Raw genomic sequence first — 19,256 nt, forward strand, 5'->3', positions numbered from 1 at the left:
TTTACATTACAATAGACATGCTGTAAAAGTAAACATAATCCCCCCCTGCCAAAAGAAAGAGAAACCTCAAGAAAAATAAAGTGAGAGGGGAAAAAAAGTGTGCTTCAGTCTGTATTCAGATACTATCAGTTCTCTCTTTGGTATGGATTGTATTCTTTATTAGAAGACCAACAGAGAAATTGCTTCAATATTTGCTCCACATGTAGGATAATTTTCTAAACCCAATTGAGAAGGTACATCATTACTTCTCTGAGCCAAATCTGTTGAGATTAAGATTTACTCAGTGTTTACACTCTCTACATTCCCTTTAGGATAATACTTTGTATCTCTTCATGTAGGGCTAATTATATCCTCTAATGCCTCCACATTTTATTCCCAGTATAATCCTTTTTCAAGTCTCAATTGTTTTATACTGTCTTGTACCCACATTATCAAAGTATACTCCTTTCAGTCATCATCACATCATGGTCAATTTGTACCCATACTCTCTGAATACCCTCCCTTCCAGTTATCCCAATAGAAATACCCACACTCTGCCTAATTATGTTACTTTCAACTGGCCTAAGAAATATAGCTCAAGATTTATAGGCATTGTCTTTTCATTTAATCTTATTGACAACATTTTTTCCTTAGTCTTCTTTTCTTCTGCTTACCTTTTGACATGTCTCCTGACATATTTGAAAATCATATTTTCTGTTCAGTTCTGTGCTTTTTATCAGATAAATTTTGAAAGACCTCCTTTTCCCCTGAAAGAATATGCCAGATCTTGCAGGGTTGTTGATTCTTAGTTGTAACTCAAACTCATTGGCTCTTTGGAATATCATATTCCAGGTCCTCCAATCTTTTATTGTTGAAGTTGATGAATCCTGTGTAATCCTGACTGTGGCTCCGTGGCATTAATTTGCTTCCTTTAGGGCAATTTGTATAATTTTCTCCTTTAACTAAGAATTCTGAAATTCAGCTACAATATTCCTTGGAGTTTTTATTTTGGGACCTCTTTCTGGGGATAATTGATGGATTCTTTATTTACTTTTTTTTGTAAAGATTCTATTTTATTTTACAATTTTCCCCCTAATCTTACTTCCTTCCCCCCCCCCCCACAGAAGGCAATTTGTCAGTCTTTATTTCCATGGTATATATTGATCCAAATTGAATGTGATGAGAGAGAAAGCATATCCTTAAGGAAGAAACAAAGTATAAGAGATAGCAAGATCAGACAATAAGATATCAGTTTTTTTTCCCCTAAATTAAATAGTCCTTGGTCTTTGTTCAAACTCCACAGTTCTTTCTATGGATACAGATGGTATTATTCATGGCAGACAACCCCAAATTGTCCCTGGTTGTTGCACTGATGGAATGAGCGAGTCCATCGAGGTTGATCATCGCCCCCATGTTGCTGTTAGGGTGTACAGTGTTTTTCTGGTTCTGCTCATCTCACTCAGCATCAGTTCATGCAAATCCCTCCAGGCTTCCCTGAATTCCTGTCCTTCCTGGTTTCTAATAGAACAATAGTGTTCCATGGCATACATATACCACAGTTTGCTAAGCCATTCCCCAATTGAAGAATATTTACTTGATTTCCAATTCTTTGCCACCACAAATAGTGCTGCTATGAATATATCTGTACAAGTGATGTTTTTACCCTTTTCATGATCTCTTTAGGGTATAGACCCAGTAGTGGTATTGCTGGGTCAAAGGGTATGCACATTTTTGTTGCCCTCTGGACATAATTCCAAATTTCTCTCCAGAAAGGTTGTACGAGTTCACAGCTCCACCAACAATCTAGTGTCCCAGATTTCCCACATCCCTTCCAACATTGACCACTGTCCTTTCTGGTCATATTGGCCAGTCTGAGGAGTGAGGTGGTACCTCAGAGATGCTTAAATTTGCATTTCTCTAATAAATAATGATTTAGAGAAAGTTTTCATATGACTATGGATTGCTTTGATCTCCTCATCTGTAAATTGCCTTTGCATATCCTCTGACCATTTGTCAATTGGGGAATGACTTTTCTTTTTTAAAATATGACTCAGTTCTCTGTATATTTTAGAAATGAGTCCTTTGTCAGAAACATTAGTTGTAAAGATTGTTTTCCAGTTTACTACATTTCTTTTGACCTTGGTTACAGTGGTTTTATCTGTGCACAAGCTTTTTAATTTAATGTAATTGAAATCATTTGTTTTTAAGTGATGTTCTCCATCTCTTCCTTAGTCATAAACTGTTCCCCTTTCCATAGATCTGACAGGTAAACTAGTCCTTGATCTTCTAATTTGCTTATAATATTGTTTTCTATGTCTAAATTCTGTATCTATTTGGATCTTATCTTGGTATAAGGTGTGAGTTGTTGGTCTAATCTAAGTTTCTTCCATACTAACTTCCAATTTTCCAAGCAGTTTTATCAAAGAGAGTTTTTATCCCAATAGCTGGACTTTGGGTTTATCAAACAGCAGATTACTATAATCATCTCCTGCTTTTGCACCTAGTCTATTCCACTGGTCCACAACTCTATTTCTTAGCCAATACCAAACAGTTTTGATGACTGATGCTTTATAATATAATTTTAGATCAGGTAGGGATAAGCCCCCTTCTTCTGACCATTTTTTCATTGAATCCCTGGAAATCTTTGACTTTTTATTTCTCCATATGAATTTACTTATAACTTTTTCTTAGATTTTTCAAGGCAATGGGACTAAGTGGCTTGCCCAAGGCCACACGGCTAGGTAATTAAGTGTTTGAGGTCGGATTTGAACCCAGGTACTCCTGACTTCAAGGCTGCTGCTCTATTCACTGTGCCACCTAGCCACCATCTAGCTGCGCCCCCCCCCCCCCCCCCCCCCCGCCACCTAGCCGCCCCCTACTTACAACTTTTTCTAACTCATTAAAGTAATTTTTTGGTGATTTGATTGGTAGGGCACTAAACAGGTGGTTTAATTTTGGTAAAATTGTCATTTTTATTATATTAGCTCTACCTATCCATGAGCAGTTGATTTTTGCCCAGTTATTTAAATCTGATTTAATTTGTGTGAGAAGTGTTTTATAATTGTTTTCAAAAAGTTTCTGACTCTGCCTTGGCAAATAGACTCCCAGGTATTTTATATTGTCTGAGGTTACTTTGAATGGGATTTCTGTTTCTAGCTCTTCCTGCTGTATCTTGCTAGTTATATAGAAACGCAGAGTATTTATGTGGGTTTATATTATATCCTGCAACTTTGCTAAAATTGCTAAATGTTTCCAGTAGTTTTTATGGATTATTTCTTGGGATTCTCTAGGTATACCTTGATGGATTCTTTCAAGGACTATTTTATCTTCTTGTTCCAGGAGATTAGGGCAGTTTTCCATAACAATTTCCTGCATATTGTCTAGGCATTTTTTTCTGATCAATAATTCATAAATCTCTCCTGGATCTATTTTTCAGGTCCACTATTTTTCCTCAGAGGTATTTTATATTTTCTTCTAATTTTTGTCTTTTGGTTTTGCTTATTGAAATCTTGAAGTCTTAAGAGTTGTTAGTTTCCATTTAACAACTCTTCATTTTTAGTTTTATTTTCTTCAATTAGCTTTTGTATTTCCTTTTTTCATTTGATTAATTTTACTATTTTATGAGTTACATTCATTTTCTAGTTGGTCATTTTTACTTTTAAAGGAATTGGTTTCTTTTCTCATTTGGCCAATTTTACTTTTAAAGGAATTGTTTTCAGTAGTTTTTTATAATTCTCCTGCATGACTCATTTCTTTTCTCCATTTTTCTTCTCCTTTCTTTGGTTCTTAAAATCCTTTTTTTAACTCTTCCAAAAGATCCTTTTGGATTTGTGACAAATTTGAAAATCCCTTTGAGGTTTCATGTGTAGGCATTTTGTCATATTTTCTTTTTTGAGAAGGGTATCTTTTATCATCTCAGAATAGTAGCTTTTTATGATTCATACTTTTTTGTTCATTTTGATATCTGAAATCTGCTTCTGGGACAAAGGGGGCACACAGAATCTAAAGCTTTTTGTGATGGGGGATGGGTTTGGTCCTTGGGCTTTCTGCTTGCCTATGGTTGCTGATGCTTCACTTGCTTGCAGATGGGTTCAGTTAGGGGACCTAAGCCAATCTCACCTATTGCACCATGGCTTGCTCAGCTGGATCCGAGTTGCTCTCTTCCTGCTGGCTTTCCAACTCTCCCACCTGTGCTGGACTATACTCCCCCTTTACTCCCACAAGACAGACCTTTACTGAAGTTCCTCCACAATCTCTTGAGAACTTGTTTCACTCTTTTAGTGGGTTCTGCAGCTTTAGAGGATTCATTTAAAGTTGGTAAGGGAAAAGTTCTGGCTCCACCCCAGAAGAGCATTAATTAAACTCTTTAAGGCAAAAATGTAGCCTTCGTCATCTTAAGATTCAGCCAAACTATTTAGTTCATGTTTACTGAATCTCTGGACTAAGGTCAATCATTTGGTATGGACAACACTTCCTAATATTTTAACTGGATTTTCTGAACTCGATCAGTAAATTATCAAGTAACTCAGGTACAAAGTGCTGCCTTAAGATACTGTAGGGAATACAAATTAAGAGCGAAGGCGCATATCCTAACTGGTCTCTTCAAAGTCAAGCCCCTTGTTCTTTCCACTCCACTCATCCTGAATATGCTTTCAGATTAAGCTTCTTATGGCAGAATTTTTATCTTTACCTTCTTGCCTACGAATCTCTAATGACTTCCCATTACCTCTCACTTTAGACTCAATAAAGTTTTTAGGCCTGTCATAATATGATTCCTACTTACCTTTATGACTCTTTCTTTTCCTTTAAATTTGCTCTATATTCTAGGCAGCTTTAACTTCTTTGTTGTTCCTTGAACAAGTTCCACACATTCCTTTCTTCATTTTTCTTTGCTTTTACCTACTCTTACACTGGGAAAGCTTTTCCCTTTACAATGAGCATATTTTATCTCATCAGAATAGTCTATAGTGAAATTCCATTGAAATGTAGGCCTTGGTTAAGTCAGTCTTACCAATACAAGCTTCACTAAGTTGGTAAATGAAATACACACCAGGACAGTGATACCAAGTGACATATTGACATGGTGGAAAATGCCTTAAGGTGACTGAAAAATATTTTAATGGGAAAATCTTTGAATTCAGTACCCTCAAGTACTAAAAAGTTTTTTTTCTTCTTTGCAGTGTACTGGCTGGCTGGGATCCAAATATGCTTTACACTATGCTCAGCGATGTTTCTTTTCCCCATCATCCTCCTTGGCAGTCTGAAGCAGCAGACCAAAGCTGAGTGACTGGTTCTCTCCTAATTTACCAGTGATACTGGGCCATTTGTCAGAACCTCAGTCACTAGAACCAACATCTCACTATTTCTGAAAAAAGCATTTAAAAAAAATTTGGGGTACTGGCATAAACAAGTCAGAAAAGACCAATCACAGCAGTTTCAATCTTCCTCACCACTTCAGGGTTATCTTCTTCAGTAATGTGGTCTAAGGATAGAATAGGCTTCATTTGGATGAAAATGACCATCACTGACAAAAAAAATAACTATAGTCTATTGTATTTGGGATTTAGAAGTAGTCTTGAGATTGATAAAACCATTAAGTCATGTATAATACTATGCATTTTGCTACACAGTCTCTTTGAGTCTGAATTTTTGTATTCTCAAGACTTCTTGTGATTCTCAAGGTTGTAGTGCCTTTACCCTTCTCCATGCTGGTAACATCAACAAGAGATGACTGCAGCCCAATGGAATGAGTCTAGAGCTGGTTCACTGGCCTCCAGGATATGATGGCAATCAGAGCTTCCTTTGTGACCTTCATGTTACAATTGATAGAAGCCACATTGTAGTTACCAAAAATGGGGATGAGTTAATTTTGCCTTTTTATATAAAAAAAGTTGAGCTGACCAATAGCAACAGCACAGGCTCCTAATTTTGTGAAAAGTTATGACTATAAAATTGCCACAGTATGTAAATAGGACATTTTTTATACTATGAGTATCCTAGATCTGATTACTGAGAGTCATGGTGGAATTTTGACAAATTGTGTATGACAGATTAAAGTTATTTTGCAAACTGATGTCTTTTAAAAATGAATTTTTTTCCCAAATAAAGGTAACTGAGAATGGATACCAGTAGAACAGGAGATGATCTTTTACATCTATCTTATCCCTTTCTGAACTATATAGAAACTGCCCTGAATTATTCACATCAGCTCTTGGCTCCCATTATCCTCAGTAGAATTGCATGTATAGTTCTATAAAGTGAGAGGTCTTGACTATTTAATTTTATGTAGTCAGGAATAGATTCACCTTTTAACATCAATTATTGAAACGAATTCTCTCATCTTAGGGCTGATACTTGAGGCTCAAAAAGATTGTTTCTTTCCTTCAATATCCCAGACTTAAAGATTCTTTCAAATTCATTTATCTGTTGGGATTACATGGCCTTCCAAGCTGCTTTAATTAGTAGTGAGACTCAGGCTAGTTTCTTCCCCTCTTTGGGACTTTATCTTCTGTCCTAAGGAGCTGAGTTAGGGCTCAAAGTCACTTGTTGTTCTGTAATTCCAGTGGCAATACTGAATGACCCAATATTTGCTCATCAAAGTTTCTACAGTCAGAGGAACTGGGTTCAAATGTTGCCTCATGTATGGTGGTTGTCCTTTATTCTCAAAGAGAATCAAAACATCACTCTGGTTAGAATCAAATTATAGTTGTGTTCAGCTGTGGCTGATCAAAGCAATAATGAGCCCAGAATGCTTTACCATAGGTCAGGCACAAACAGACCATGTGAACATTTGAGATGTTTTTTAAATTTGCACATCTTGACTTTCTTTTTTGAGGCATTTTGCCTCATGTACTTACTTCCCTGACCTATATGATCCTGGGCAAATAACTTGGCCTCCCTAGCCTTTAATTCTGTCAACTGTAAAATTGAGGGAAATGGATTAGATGGCCTGTGAGGGCCCTTCTAGCTGTAGATATTTGCTCTTGGGGCAGCTAGGTGGCACAGTGGATAGAGCAATGGCTTTGAAGTCAGGAGGATGGTAGCTTGAAACCAGTTTCAGACATTTGCCACTCACTAGCTATGTGACCTTGGCAGGTGTGACTGCATGGCATCCAGGGACACCTCCAGCTATCCTGATCCTATCTGGCCACTGGCCCCAGATGGCTCTGGAGGAGAAAGTGAGACTGGTGACTTAGCACAACACTTCCCTCACTCAGATTCAATTCACAAACTTGTCATGGTGTCACCTCCCTGATGTCATGGTCTTCTTCAAAAATGAAGTAGAGGGGGCAGCTAGGCATCACAGTGGATAGAGCACTGGCCCTGGAGTCAGGAGTACCTGAGTTCAAATCCAACCTCAGACAATAATTACCTAGCTGTGTGGCCTTGGGCAAGCCACTTAACCCCATTGCCTTGCAAAAACTAAAAAAACAAAAAAAATGGACAAACATCATCATCAGATTTTTGATCTTAGCTTATTTCAGCAAGCCACTGGGTTAATGTAGAAATAACAAACGGATAAGGCTTTTTCAATCCCACTGAAGAAAAACAGAGGAAAATGTACATTTAAGATTTGTGGTTGGGAAGAACAGTTTGAAATCAGAATTGACCTGTGTGGCTTCAGCCAAGTCTTTGGGCTTCAGTTCCCTTTTCATCTAAAAAAAGATTGGGCTAGATGATTTCTAAAAAATTCAGGTTTAGAGCTTATGACCAGGTGATTACTTTCTCTGAGGTGAAGAAGGTGGAGGGCAGGAATGAGAGTTGCTCCAAGTGATTGGAAGATATTAAAAGGCTGTCTTCTTTCTACACTGAATAGAACAATATCATTGGGTTAAGCCTAGTTAGTAGGTAGGATTCTAAAGCCCTTTGAACCCTTGTTACATCAGGGCAAGGACGGAGTTCCTTGGGAGCCTTTAACAATATGGGAATATTTAGTTTAGCTGGGTGCTAGCTGATCTCAAACCAAGGTGAATTAGCAGTCTAAGCCAGCACCGGTTCAAATTTTGTCACCAACAATGCAGTCTCTTAGCACGCTGATTAAGCAGTTATAAAATACTGCTCTGTGCAGATACCATAGACAGAAACACAGAAACGAAACAGTCCCTTCTGTTGTATGCACACATATAAGTAGACACAACACATACAAAATATAAGGCAATTTTGGAGGATACCCTTGCTGTTAGGAGAGCAGGGAAGAACCTTGGTAGGAGACAGAATCTGAGCTATGCTCGGAAAGAAACCCCAGCACTTAGGAGTTGAGATGAAGGAGCAAGAGAATCCCTGGCCAAGGCACAGTGAGGCTAAGCATGACATGTGGGAGAAGTAACAGGCCAGTTTGGCTGGAGTCCTGAGAGAAGGTGGTAGAGAAGAATATCCATCCGATCAACATTAGAGCTACATTCAACTCTATGGGATAAACAATTTTTGAATCTGCAAGCAAGCAAGCTGCTCTTCCAAGATCAACATTTGCAGGAGCAAGTTACCACCATGAGCAAGATGGCAACTCACATTTCTATGGTGGTTAGGTCCTAGGGCTTGATGGTACTTAAAGCACTTTTCTCACATCCTTGGGTGTGAAATAGGTAAACAGCAGCATTCACATATTATAGATGAAGAAACAGGCTCTGAGCCAGGGGATGTACATTCGAATACGGATTCAAATATGGGTCTCCTGGCCCTGTGAGCATTTAATACAGTGTTTATACTGTGCCAGACATATGATCTCACTGGATGCACACAACCACCCTGGGAGGGAGGGGCTATTATAAGTGCCACTGTACAAATCTGGAAACTGAAACAGAGTCAGTGATTTGTGCAGGGTCACAGTAAGTGTCTAAGCTGGGTTTGAACTTGAGTCTTCCTTGACTCTAGGCCTAGAATTCTGGCTACTATTGTCATCTAGTTGCCTTGATAGAATTTAAGGGATCTGTGGACTTGGATGGGGAAATTACCTTCACTGTTTGTAGAAATTTAGCATTTCTTTTAATTATCTAAAAAAAAAAAAATATTCAGAGATAGGATCCACAGGCTTTGTCAGACTGCCATTAGGTGAAGAATCCCTGCTTGAGTCTTTTCATATCTAAGATGAAGAGCAAGGGAAGAAAATGCAAATGGGCTAACCTCTAAAGACATGGAAGGTCAGGTCAGGCAAATAATGGACTCAGGAGCCTGGGCCCGACTTCTTGCATTGCTGGGTGGGGTCTGGCACAAGTCCTTGAACTTGGAGCTTCCATTTCCTCATCTGTAAATGAAGGAAACTAAAGTCTCACTTCTCTCCTCACAAGATTAGTATAAGGAAAGGGCTTTAATCATTATGGGTGAAGTGTTAGTGAAATTACTTACCATAAGCTATTACTATGGGCCATCAGTTTTTATGACAGAAAACCTGTGTTTAAAAATCCAATTTTACCAATGTTGGGATGATACAATTTTGGAGAACTTTTGACAAATCTCACAATTGAAAATTTGGTTTTCTTATTTGTGAAATGAACACAGGATTGTCATATGAGTTAAATGAGATGATGTAAAGCAAACCTGGGAGTACTAGTTATACACAATTGAGAAATCACATTATTATACTCCTCCGTTAAAACCTTACTGTGTTGTCTTTACTCTGGTGGTGGTGAAGGTGAATCCAGGACTCCTGAAGTTCTACAGTGAAGTACAGTATCTTGCAGGTAGCAGCTCTGGTGATGATTTGTGGCCTGACCTCACCAAGACTCAATGGCTGCCAGGTGAGCAGCTCTTAAACATTTATAAATAATATATGAACTTAAAAATAAATTCTTCTGTATTAGAAATTAATCTGTATTAACACCAAAGAAATGAAAACTCCAATAATAATAATACTAGTAGTTTTGCTGTATTAAGAAAAATTTCTACAAACCTCTTCCTATCCTTTGGGTAAGACATACCACACTGGTCTCAAATTGTTTCAGGAAAAATAACTGATATGATGTGATTGTAGAAGACTGCTTTCTAAGTAGCATCAGTGAAAAATTCTTTTCAGGGATGGTGAAGAGCTAGTAGAAAAATACCACACTAAGCACAATGGCTCTGTCAAATCTACAGTTATCAACAACTACAATTAGTGCTTCAAAAGGATGAAGTTCATTTTCTCTTTTGGAATAAGTCTCTTGCTTATGGATGCTCTGTAAGAATTTGTGGAATAATGTAGACAAGAATAACAGGATGAGTGCAATCTGCATCAGTGGAGGAAATATCAAAAATGAAGCTACTAATCCACTGATGTACTGAAGCAAAGAAAATTTAAACTTTTCATAATAAAATACTATTATGGATGGACTGAAATTGATGGAATAACATCCAAACTGTTCCCCAGATTTCAGACACCAAGACTGTTGTAAAGAAGAATTTATTAATGAATAAAACAATGTTACAAAGAAGAAAGAAAAACACAGGACCTATCTTCTGAAGTTTATAGCCACGTATGCAACTACATCTCATATAGTAATACAAAGAATTAAAAGAACCAACTACAGAATTGGAAAATAATTCACTGCATATGTGGGAAGAGAGAAATGGAAGGATCCATCAACATAGAGCGATGGGTGAACTGTAACTATGATTGGCAATAAAACACCATTCAGCAAAAGAAGGTAAGTCAGTTTTCTAGTGTACATAGGACATACAAGGTTAGGATACAAGCTCAAAGCCATTAGTGCCATGCAGTCTGTTCTAAACGTTACTGTTTAGGTGTCTTTCTTATGAAGTGATTTGCTGTGACTTCTAGCCCCACCCTGCAAAAACCCATTTCAAACAACAGCTATCCAATATTTTGCCTGGTATTCTTCCCACCACTAACCTTCCTTTCCCCTACAATTCCACAATGCTAACTCTTCCCTCCCTGAACTAGCCATAGTTGTAGCTGAGGCCAAATGTTGTTCTACATCAAATGAGTGGCCATATTGCAAAAATGGGAATTTTATACTGTATCAATGGTAAAGCTATTTTTGTAACTGTAAAGCAGGCTTGGAACAAAACAATATTTCAAGTTTATGAAGCAAAATCATTATTCATTCTATAAGGGAAATGAATTATGTGAACCATCTTATATATGCCACTATATAGGGAAAAATTGTTTTTTGAGCTCTTGAGCAGAACATTCAAAAGTGAACTCTGAGTACAAGATAACAGATTATGTAAACTAATTACACTTAGTTTAACTTTTCATAATCCTGCCATTTTCAAAGTTGTAATTTACTATGTGAAGAAGGAACACATCTGAATATTGTCCAAAATTTCACAAAAACTAACCCAAATAATTAACCTTGCACTCTCTATAGTCTTTTATAAGAAAAGAGTATTTCTGACAGAATAAAACTGAAAAAATTGGTCTATTAAAAAAGGAATGTTCAGAATTGGTAAGGAGGTTTGAACTGCAAATTCACAGGAAATTCTAGCAAATACTTTCCCCCTCGTCCCAATACCACTCACAATATTTTAGGCATGCTAATGGTTAAGGTGCCAGATATTACTAAATTCATGTTTGAGGCTGAAGGAGAAAATATAATTGCATCAGTAAGTCATGTAGGATGCTACAGGTTTCTACCTGTTGCCCAACCCAATTCTAAATGTAATTTCTAGGGAAGTCTTCTCCAGCAGAAATTAAGCTATTCGTGAGCAGCACTTTGTAGTAATAGCACTTGAAGGCCTGGATGGCCCATCTCTAATAGGAACCCTTTATAAGGTAGCTGTGGTTTCTGGAATAACACTGAATTCAAAGACTACCTCTTTGCCCATACCCTTAGATGACTGTTTATGTGAGGGTCCATGGGATGATTAGCCCAGCCGAGCTTCTCTGAATAGACAGTGCCACAGCAGACACCTTCAGCTCAGTCACATGAGACAACACAGGGTTAAGCAGAAGCCTAGCAGTGACAGATGCAAGCTCACTTTATTGAAGGGGGGTGGGTGGGTTTTCAAGGTCTATATGCACAGTTAGCTTGCAAAAGCACAGTCTCATTCTGGTCAGAAGTATATGCTTTCTGAAAACACGACAGCAAAGAGTTTTAAACGAACCTGCTGTGACTTAGGAGAAGAGTGTTAGAAATGGTGACTTCTGAGGGTTAGCAGAGTTTGTGACTTGGGCTACATTGCTAAAAATTGGGGGAGAGCTTTTCCTTTTAACCCAGTGGCCCCAAGTCTTCTACAAAGACTTGAAAGTGGTTACCAGTTGGGAAACAGATCTGAAGTTAGCACCTTTCTGCAAGTCCGTTACTTTGCTGTTGGGAGCTCTGCCGGGGGTGGCCAGTTGCTTTCATTTCTGCATTCCATTACAACATAAGACAAAACACTCAGTACAATCACATATGTCCTAGTGGTTAATGAAGGATCGGGGGTTTTAAAACATGACAGTGTATCTGCAGCGCGCGGGGCCATTAGGAGTCACTTTTCTTTTTGCTCTTCTTCAGAAAGGAAGGAGTACGGAACTTCTTTTTCTTCTTGGAGGGGGACTTCCCCGGGGATTCATCACTCCCAGGGTCTGCGGCCATCCCCTCCTCGGCAGTTGGTGTGGTGGCCTCTTCAGTGGGGGGAGGTGGGGTTTCTGGATGTTCTGGAGCAGGTAACTCAGTCTGGCTTTGTATGTGAACTTCCTCGGGTCTACTTTCCTCCTCTTTCTCAAGGGGTGGGAAGCTAAGTGCTTCTGAAGGCTCATCAGGGGAGAGGTCTGGAAGGGTTTGCTTGAAGGTTGCAGCATCACTGTCATCTCTGAAAGTCTGGTCCTGCTGTGTGTCTAATGGATGTAGGAGGAAGACAGACTATTGAGTTAAAAAGAGTGACTCCACTTGGATTTTTAAAAGTGTCATTTCTAAGATGAGAAATGCTTTTAATAGGAAGATAACATTTATTACTGACATTAAATTAGACTAGTAGCTTTTTAAAAATTCTATACTACTTTATGGCTGAGTGCAACAGTTGTAAAGTTTCAATTAAAGATTATTTTTAACTGCCTCTGCCACTGGATAGAGTGCTGACAGAATAAAAATCAGCAATCTCTAAATCATTAAATCAATGTGAATGTAAGAAAAAAGAGATGAAGTTTTAAGCAGTAATTAGGGAATAAAGACAGAGGGCATTAAAAACCCATCAAAGCCTCTTATAATGGAAAGGCATCATGGCCCAGGGCCTAGTTGGTCTTGGGGACAGGAAGACTCAGTGTCCAAGCTTGTCCCAGGTACACACTGGTGTGGGATCACAGACAGTTCACTTAAATTCTCAGGACCTCCAGGTGTGACTGTCTGCAATAGTTTGGGTGGAACACTTATTGAGAGTTCCCTCTGCCAATGAAATCATTTATTGTACAAATTCATGGTAATAAATACTCAATTCTGAGCCCAAAATATTCGGTCTCCCACCGGATAACCAGTCAAAGCAGCCCGAGATTAGTAGTTCTTCAGACATCAACATCAAAGGCAAGGAAAGGCTGATGAGTCTCAGAAGAAATACTGCTGAGTGGAGCAGGAGGTAGAAGTGAATTTTTTAAAATGGGAGAAAGAGGGAGTCGATTCCTCTTATAAATTTGAATAGTTCCATATGATGTGAACAAAAAAGTATGTTTCAAAAAAGGCAATTTGTTTAAATAAGAACCTCTGTGTTTGATTCCCTTTATGTATAATGCTAAAAACTCACCATTTCTCATCTTGTACAATTAGCCTGTGGAAAACCAGTTCTGGGGAATTTTTCTAAGAGACTATATAAAAGTTATGAACGATTGGCATGTTAGTGAACACCAACCATTTAGCATTCAAAATCAAGCCAAAAGTTAGAATGGGTAAGTGATGAGTAGTTGGGAGTTAAGCCTTAAATAAGAGTTATCTGCAAGAGACTTCAAGAAGCAGGGAAAGTATTAGTTAAAAGCTGCCTTAGGATGTTCTAGTCAAATAAACCCTTTAGGACTCATTTTAGAAATACATGGGTTATAATGCAAAATTGCAATATTCCTCTTAATTATTATACATATTATTAAATGCTTTCTACTTGTTCTAACAATGAAAAGGGTTGCAGTGCATACACCCTACCCTTCATAATCTATAAGGACTGGGATTCATTTGGCAAAGGTGACAGAAGTTTGCAGCAATATTACTCTTAAAGTAAATGTGATAACTGGAAGAACCATGACAAAATGTCAAAACTCAAAAACAAAACCCTATGTAGGTTTATCTGTTAGTGAGAAGTATTATTAATTTCAGTTTAAGTCAATAATTTGGAAAATATCACATCACTGGACACCAGAGCAAATAACTTTTTTTTTTCATTATTTCTGTCTCTTTTTGAGCAACTAACTTTAATGCTAGGTTGAGATAGAAAAGTACTGCCTATAAAACAAATGGTAGGTGTCAAAGTCTCGATTTTCCTTTTAGTTAAAATCTAGCAAAATAGCCCCTTTTAAGGGTTGAAAGTTGAAAACATGAGAACAATAAAAATTTTCTGATCTTCTAAAATTCCTTTGAGTACACAATCTGTCACCAATACTCCGTTTTGCCTGGCAATAAAACATGTAGGAAAATGTCTCAAGTATTCCTTTCAAAGGTCTGCATTCTTCTTGACTATATACATCAGATGTCACTCAATCACAAATGACAAGAGACCTAGAATTCCAAGAAGGCAACCTTGCAAAGAAAATTAGTGTCTTTCTCCAAGTGCAAAAATAGAGTAAGACTATTTGCTTTTTTTTCCAAAGGAAAACAGGAAACAATACTCCATAAAAAACAAGGACGCAGGAGAATGAAGCAAAGCACATAGAATTCCAGTTAAGAAGCAGAAACAGATCAGATTATGGGATGATACTTACTATGGTAACAGGTACTCTTTAGCATATCCATCTCCTGTTTGTAACGCAGCCACAAGAAGAGAAAAGCACAAGTAGAAAAATCTAGGCATTCAATCACAGCCATTGTGTTAAAGTAAAAGAATGGTAGATGCCATTCTTAGAGGGCAAAGAATGGGATGAAGAAGTGAACTCAAGACTTGTAAAACAGACAGATGATATACCCCAATATACAAGGAGAAAAAGGACACAGACAAATTAGATTACACCCACTTAACAGACACAAGGCTAAAACAGAAGAGCTATAGCTTTTGCAGCCCTCAAAAAATGTATTGAATTGACTACTTTGAGTGATGCTAATAAAGCAAGTCAAATGAAAAACCCAGATGCCAAATTGGATGGATAGCATTTGTCCCCACAGGTGTAATCTAAATACAATAAAGTTGAAGAAATGTGCAATTAGTGGGCAGGACTGGTCATATTCAAAAGTGAAAGTGAGGGTGATTCAGGGAGTTTGGTCTCCAACACAACATTTAACTAAAGGAACTGGCTTCATTTGAAACCACCCAGAGCAGAGCCAAAGGGAACAATGAGAGGTACCTGCAATCTTGCAATTGTGGTGAGTCTTGGTGAGAATGCACACTTCTTGATTATTGTTAATGGAACTGTTGCCACATCAGTACTATTTTTCTTCAGCCAAAACAAAATGCATTCCTCTCGATGCCACAAATACAGTCCACACTCTTTCATGCATCATACCACACCGATGCAGCTCCAGCCGACATGGTCGTCCCACCCACCCTTCAAGCCCAAATAACTTACCTTCCTCAAGTTTCACTGGTGTACTGGGTGGAGTGTGGGCATCAGCATGCTCCAGAGGGCTCCCTTCTTTTTGTTGTTGTGTCACTTCCACATTTTCTACACAGGTATGGAAATTAGGATCAAATTAGATGAGAATATTATTAGAACTTTAGAAGAAATACTTCAATATCACTTTATCAGGAATTTTTTTCTGAATTTGAATTCCTATCCATTGCCATGCAATTCTAAGCAAGCAAAAGCAACATATACAAGAGGAGCAATAACAGCCTTCAGCTGTGCTACTCTGTGATCTATATTTCATTTGGAATATTTATCCAGACATCCTGCATTGAAGAATATTAGTTTCCTTTAACCTCTTCTTATTCCAAAAAAAAAAGAAGCATTAAAAGATGTAATCCAAGTCCATTAAGAAGATAAAGAACAAGATTAAATGTCCTACATCTCATGTCCTCTTCCAAATGAACAAATCTGTTACCCTTCTCAGAACCACGGACTGAGAGATTAACCTTCTCTACTTTAAATAGGAACTGTAAAGTTTCATGACTACTGTGAGTATTTAATTTATTTGATAGGTTATTATTAGTAGTAAATAAAGCTCATCATTTCTGCAGTGCTAATTTAAGGTTTATAAAGTGCTTTCCTCCAAAAATTTAAGTGACTTACCTGTAGTTATTAAATGTAGAGCCAGGACTTGAACCTTGGTCTCCCTTCCCACTATACCAAATTTGGGTTTTTACTTCTTTGTGTTGGATTATAGCCCACATCTAAACTTCTTCTGTCCATAAACACTCTTATATAACTATAACTGCCCTTTCTTCCTCAGCCCTCCTGCTGCCTACCTAAAAAGGACAAATAGTTCTGGTAAGAGGGAAAAAATAGGCTATTAATAGACTAAATGCCTGGGAAAATTTAAATTTCTTTGTTTGGAAAGAAATAATAATGAAAACCATTTGATAAAGGTTTTAGATTTTTGGTGTTCATTTGAATCGCTTTGTAGCACCAGGTATCTGTAAGAGATATTGTAGAAGGAATTCATGGATGCATTAGGCAAGAAGGTTGAAACTGTATGGCTCTTTCAAATCAAAGCCTATTGAATCACTGAATTCTAGCTAATTTAATGCATTCACCTTCTAGGGATTATTTAGCTGCTGAAATGCAAATTTATCACAAGTCAGCTCTCACCTACCATCTATACCTGGTCTATGAATTATCTGCTGAAGACACCAATGTGCTGTCTTGGAGAGGTGAGGAAACTGAGGTGAGAGTTCTTAAAGAACTAAAAAGAATTCCAAGAAAATTCCATTAGAATGCAAGAAAGATATAACAATTCCCATTTCTCATTGGAAAATATTATATTATGAGAAAATGGGTTATAAGTTTATATTTGCTTGCTTTGAACTGACATGCAAATAATGGGATTTTACTGACAAAAGAGCATATTAGACCAACATGGCATGCAGTGATGGGCACAGAGTCCAATAAGATTTAGAATTTTTTAACAGTAGTAATTATATAATAAAGTAGTGAAGGTTAGTCTAAAACAAGAACAAAAAAAATTACAACTACAGAAAAGAATTCCTCAGGAGTAGAAAGTCATTCCCAGATCATACCCCGCCAACCCAAAATCTCCACCAATTCAAGAATTTGATCATTAGCCCCACAGTCAGTCTGATTAGCCCCAAGTCAGTCTGAAGACTTGTATTGACAGTAGAGAGATGTGGAGGTTCCAGGAAGGGAGACTAAGGGAGTGGACATCCAGACTAAATACCTGTGCTTTCAGTAAAAAGATCGGGGTTGGAGTTTAATGCTTTGATGACTGCAGTGTGAAATTCCTTGTGGGAGGACCGCAGTTCCTCAGTCTCTTTCAGGTGAAGGCAGGAGATTCTCTGCTGCACAGCTTAACAAGAAACCCATGCAGCAGTGAACTCATGGTTAGAAAAAGATTGAGACACACTTGCACCTTCCCAGATATGAGTGAACTGTGCTCCTGTTGTTTCTAGTCCTTGAAGTTCTCTTGATCTGGTTTTCCAGGCCAGAGATTTCTTTTAGTTATTAGAAACAAGTTGTTCCTAACAATTCTATTCTGATTCTTAGTCACTTATTAGTCTTAGTGTGAGGCACTAACTGGAATCCTAAGAGGAGCGGAAACTAAAAATGTAGACTTAAATTAGTTCAGATCCCAAGGATTTGAAATTCATTATAAATTTCACCAGGATTCTAACTAAATTTATTTTTCAAGAGATATGCTAAATAAGTAATTAGTATAAATAAGATCAAGAGAATGTTAAGCCCATTTAGAAGATTAAACTGTTTTCATAGTCATCAGAAACATTCCTTTGAATGCTGTGACTCAGCAGACACATAGGGCAGAACAGAAACAGAACCAGATATGGATGAGAAACAGGGTTTAGGGGCAGGGGCTGGGGAACAGTGTGTCCAAGGTTCAGACATGGCAGAGCTAAATAGAAGTCTAGACTTCCTTACTGCTAGCCCACTGCTCTTCCCCTAAAGAGCTGTTTCTAATGTTCTGACTGATGTTCTCCACAATTATGGCTTGACTAGTGATTTACAGTAGGACTGTTCTAATTATCTGACAAAGTTGTGAAGAACTGAAGTTTGGCTAACACAAGAAATGTTGTGACTGGTAAACCCACTCTGAGAGTAGGATAGCTTTCAGAAAGTTCAACTGCTGTTTCAGAATCCTCCAATCTGAGAGATACAAAAAACTTCCCAAAGTATTAGGCTAACCTACCTTCCCCTCTCCCAACCTCATTTACCTCCTTTCTTCTTCCCTCGTCTATTCTTTGAGGTCTCCCCCCCCCCCCCTCATTTTTGCCTCTCCTCCAGGGTGGGCCATAGTGCCTGAGAGCATTGATTGTCATGATGGCAGCATTAAGCCCTTTAACAAGATTTCCATAAACAGTCAATAAAACATATTACTAAAAATGGCAGTAACTTTCATTGCCATCTTTGGCTAGGGGTGATATCATTTTTCTATACTCTGTATCATGTTCTGACTTTTAACTTGGATTGAGTTCTTATCTTTCCTAGTAGGCTGCACACTTTATGAAGATGGGGACCACATCTCATTGTGCTTTGTATCTTCCCAATTCACAGGCAGTCACCCAGCATAGGGCTTAGGCATCATTTAACTGAGTTTTATAAGAAGTGCTCGAACCTTCTGGGCCCTTCTGTTTCCGTTCCACTTCTTTGCGATATTCCTCCAGTTCTCGGTCAGTGAGCTTGTTGAAGGGGTTTGGTCCTGCTGTGCTCACTATGACTCGTGGTTGGTACTCTTTTTCAATGATAGCTTTTGAAGCAGTCACCAGTTCCCCCTGATAAAATACAACAACAAGAGGTCTGCTATAAAGTCAAAATATATTTAGAAGCTACTTAACCTTGACAATGGGTCAGGGAATAGGGGAAAAAATAAAGTTCTCAGATTAATAAAAATTAATCCTAGAAGTGCTGCATTTGTTTATCCTTTGGGTTAGCAGCATTCTCAGAGTTGGAAACTTAAGACAGACAGTTTCACTGGCACAAAATATATTTAATCTTAAAAGACTGTCAGAAGCAGGAGGCTGTGAAGAATGCAAAACATCAAATCAATCTGGACTGCTTTTAATGGAAACCAAATCAAGTTTCCTAATCGTATTTTTTTGCA

The 19,256-nt window shown here is 38.0% G+C and overlaps 2 protein-coding genes across 22 annotated transcripts in view; one reads left to right on the forward strand and one right to left on the reverse strand.

Annotated features, from left to right (window-relative positions):
• The window catches only part of MFSD10 (major facilitator superfamily domain containing 10), a 51,108-nt gene extending 41,395 nt beyond the window's left edge, over positions 1-9,713 (forward strand). For all 6 annotated transcript variants that reach the window (XM_074229896.1, XM_074229898.1, XM_074229895.1 and 3 more), the window contains one exon: positions 5,160-9,713. In XM_074229896.1, the coding sequence (XP_074085997.1) occupies positions 5,160-5,266 (107 nt within the window). In that variant the 3' untranslated portion in view covers positions 5,267-9,713. The remainder of the gene's footprint in view (positions 1-5,159) is intronic.
• Positions 9,714-10,335: 622 nt separating this feature from the next.
• ADD1 (adducin 1) overlaps positions 10,336-19,256 on the reverse strand; it is a 150,170-nt gene continuing 141,249 nt past the window's right edge. For 7 of the 16 annotated variants that reach the window (XM_074229882.1, XM_074229880.1, XM_074229881.1 and 4 more), the window contains 4 exons: positions 18,771-18,927; positions 17,361-17,489; positions 15,593-15,688; positions 10,336-12,736 (listed from right to left, as the gene is read on the reverse strand). In XM_074229882.1, coding sequence (XP_074085983.1) covers positions 12,381-12,736; positions 15,593-15,688; positions 17,361-17,489; positions 18,771-18,927 — 738 coding nt within the window. In that variant the 3' untranslated portion in view covers positions 10,336-12,380. Of the gene's footprint in view, positions 12,737-14,793; positions 14,829-15,592; positions 15,689-17,360; positions 17,490-18,770; positions 18,928-19,256 lie in introns of those variants that run through there. The other 9 variants (XM_074229888.1, XM_074229887.1, XM_074229885.1 and 6 more) reach the window with 3 other exon arrangements.

This window comes from Macrotis lagotis, chromosome 3 (genome assembly GCF_037893015.1).
Source record: "Macrotis lagotis isolate mMagLag1 chromosome 3, bilby.v1.9.chrom.fasta, whole genome shotgun sequence".
Classification (NCBI taxonomy): Eukaryota; Metazoa; Chordata; class Mammalia; order Peramelemorphia; family Peramelidae; genus Macrotis; species Macrotis lagotis.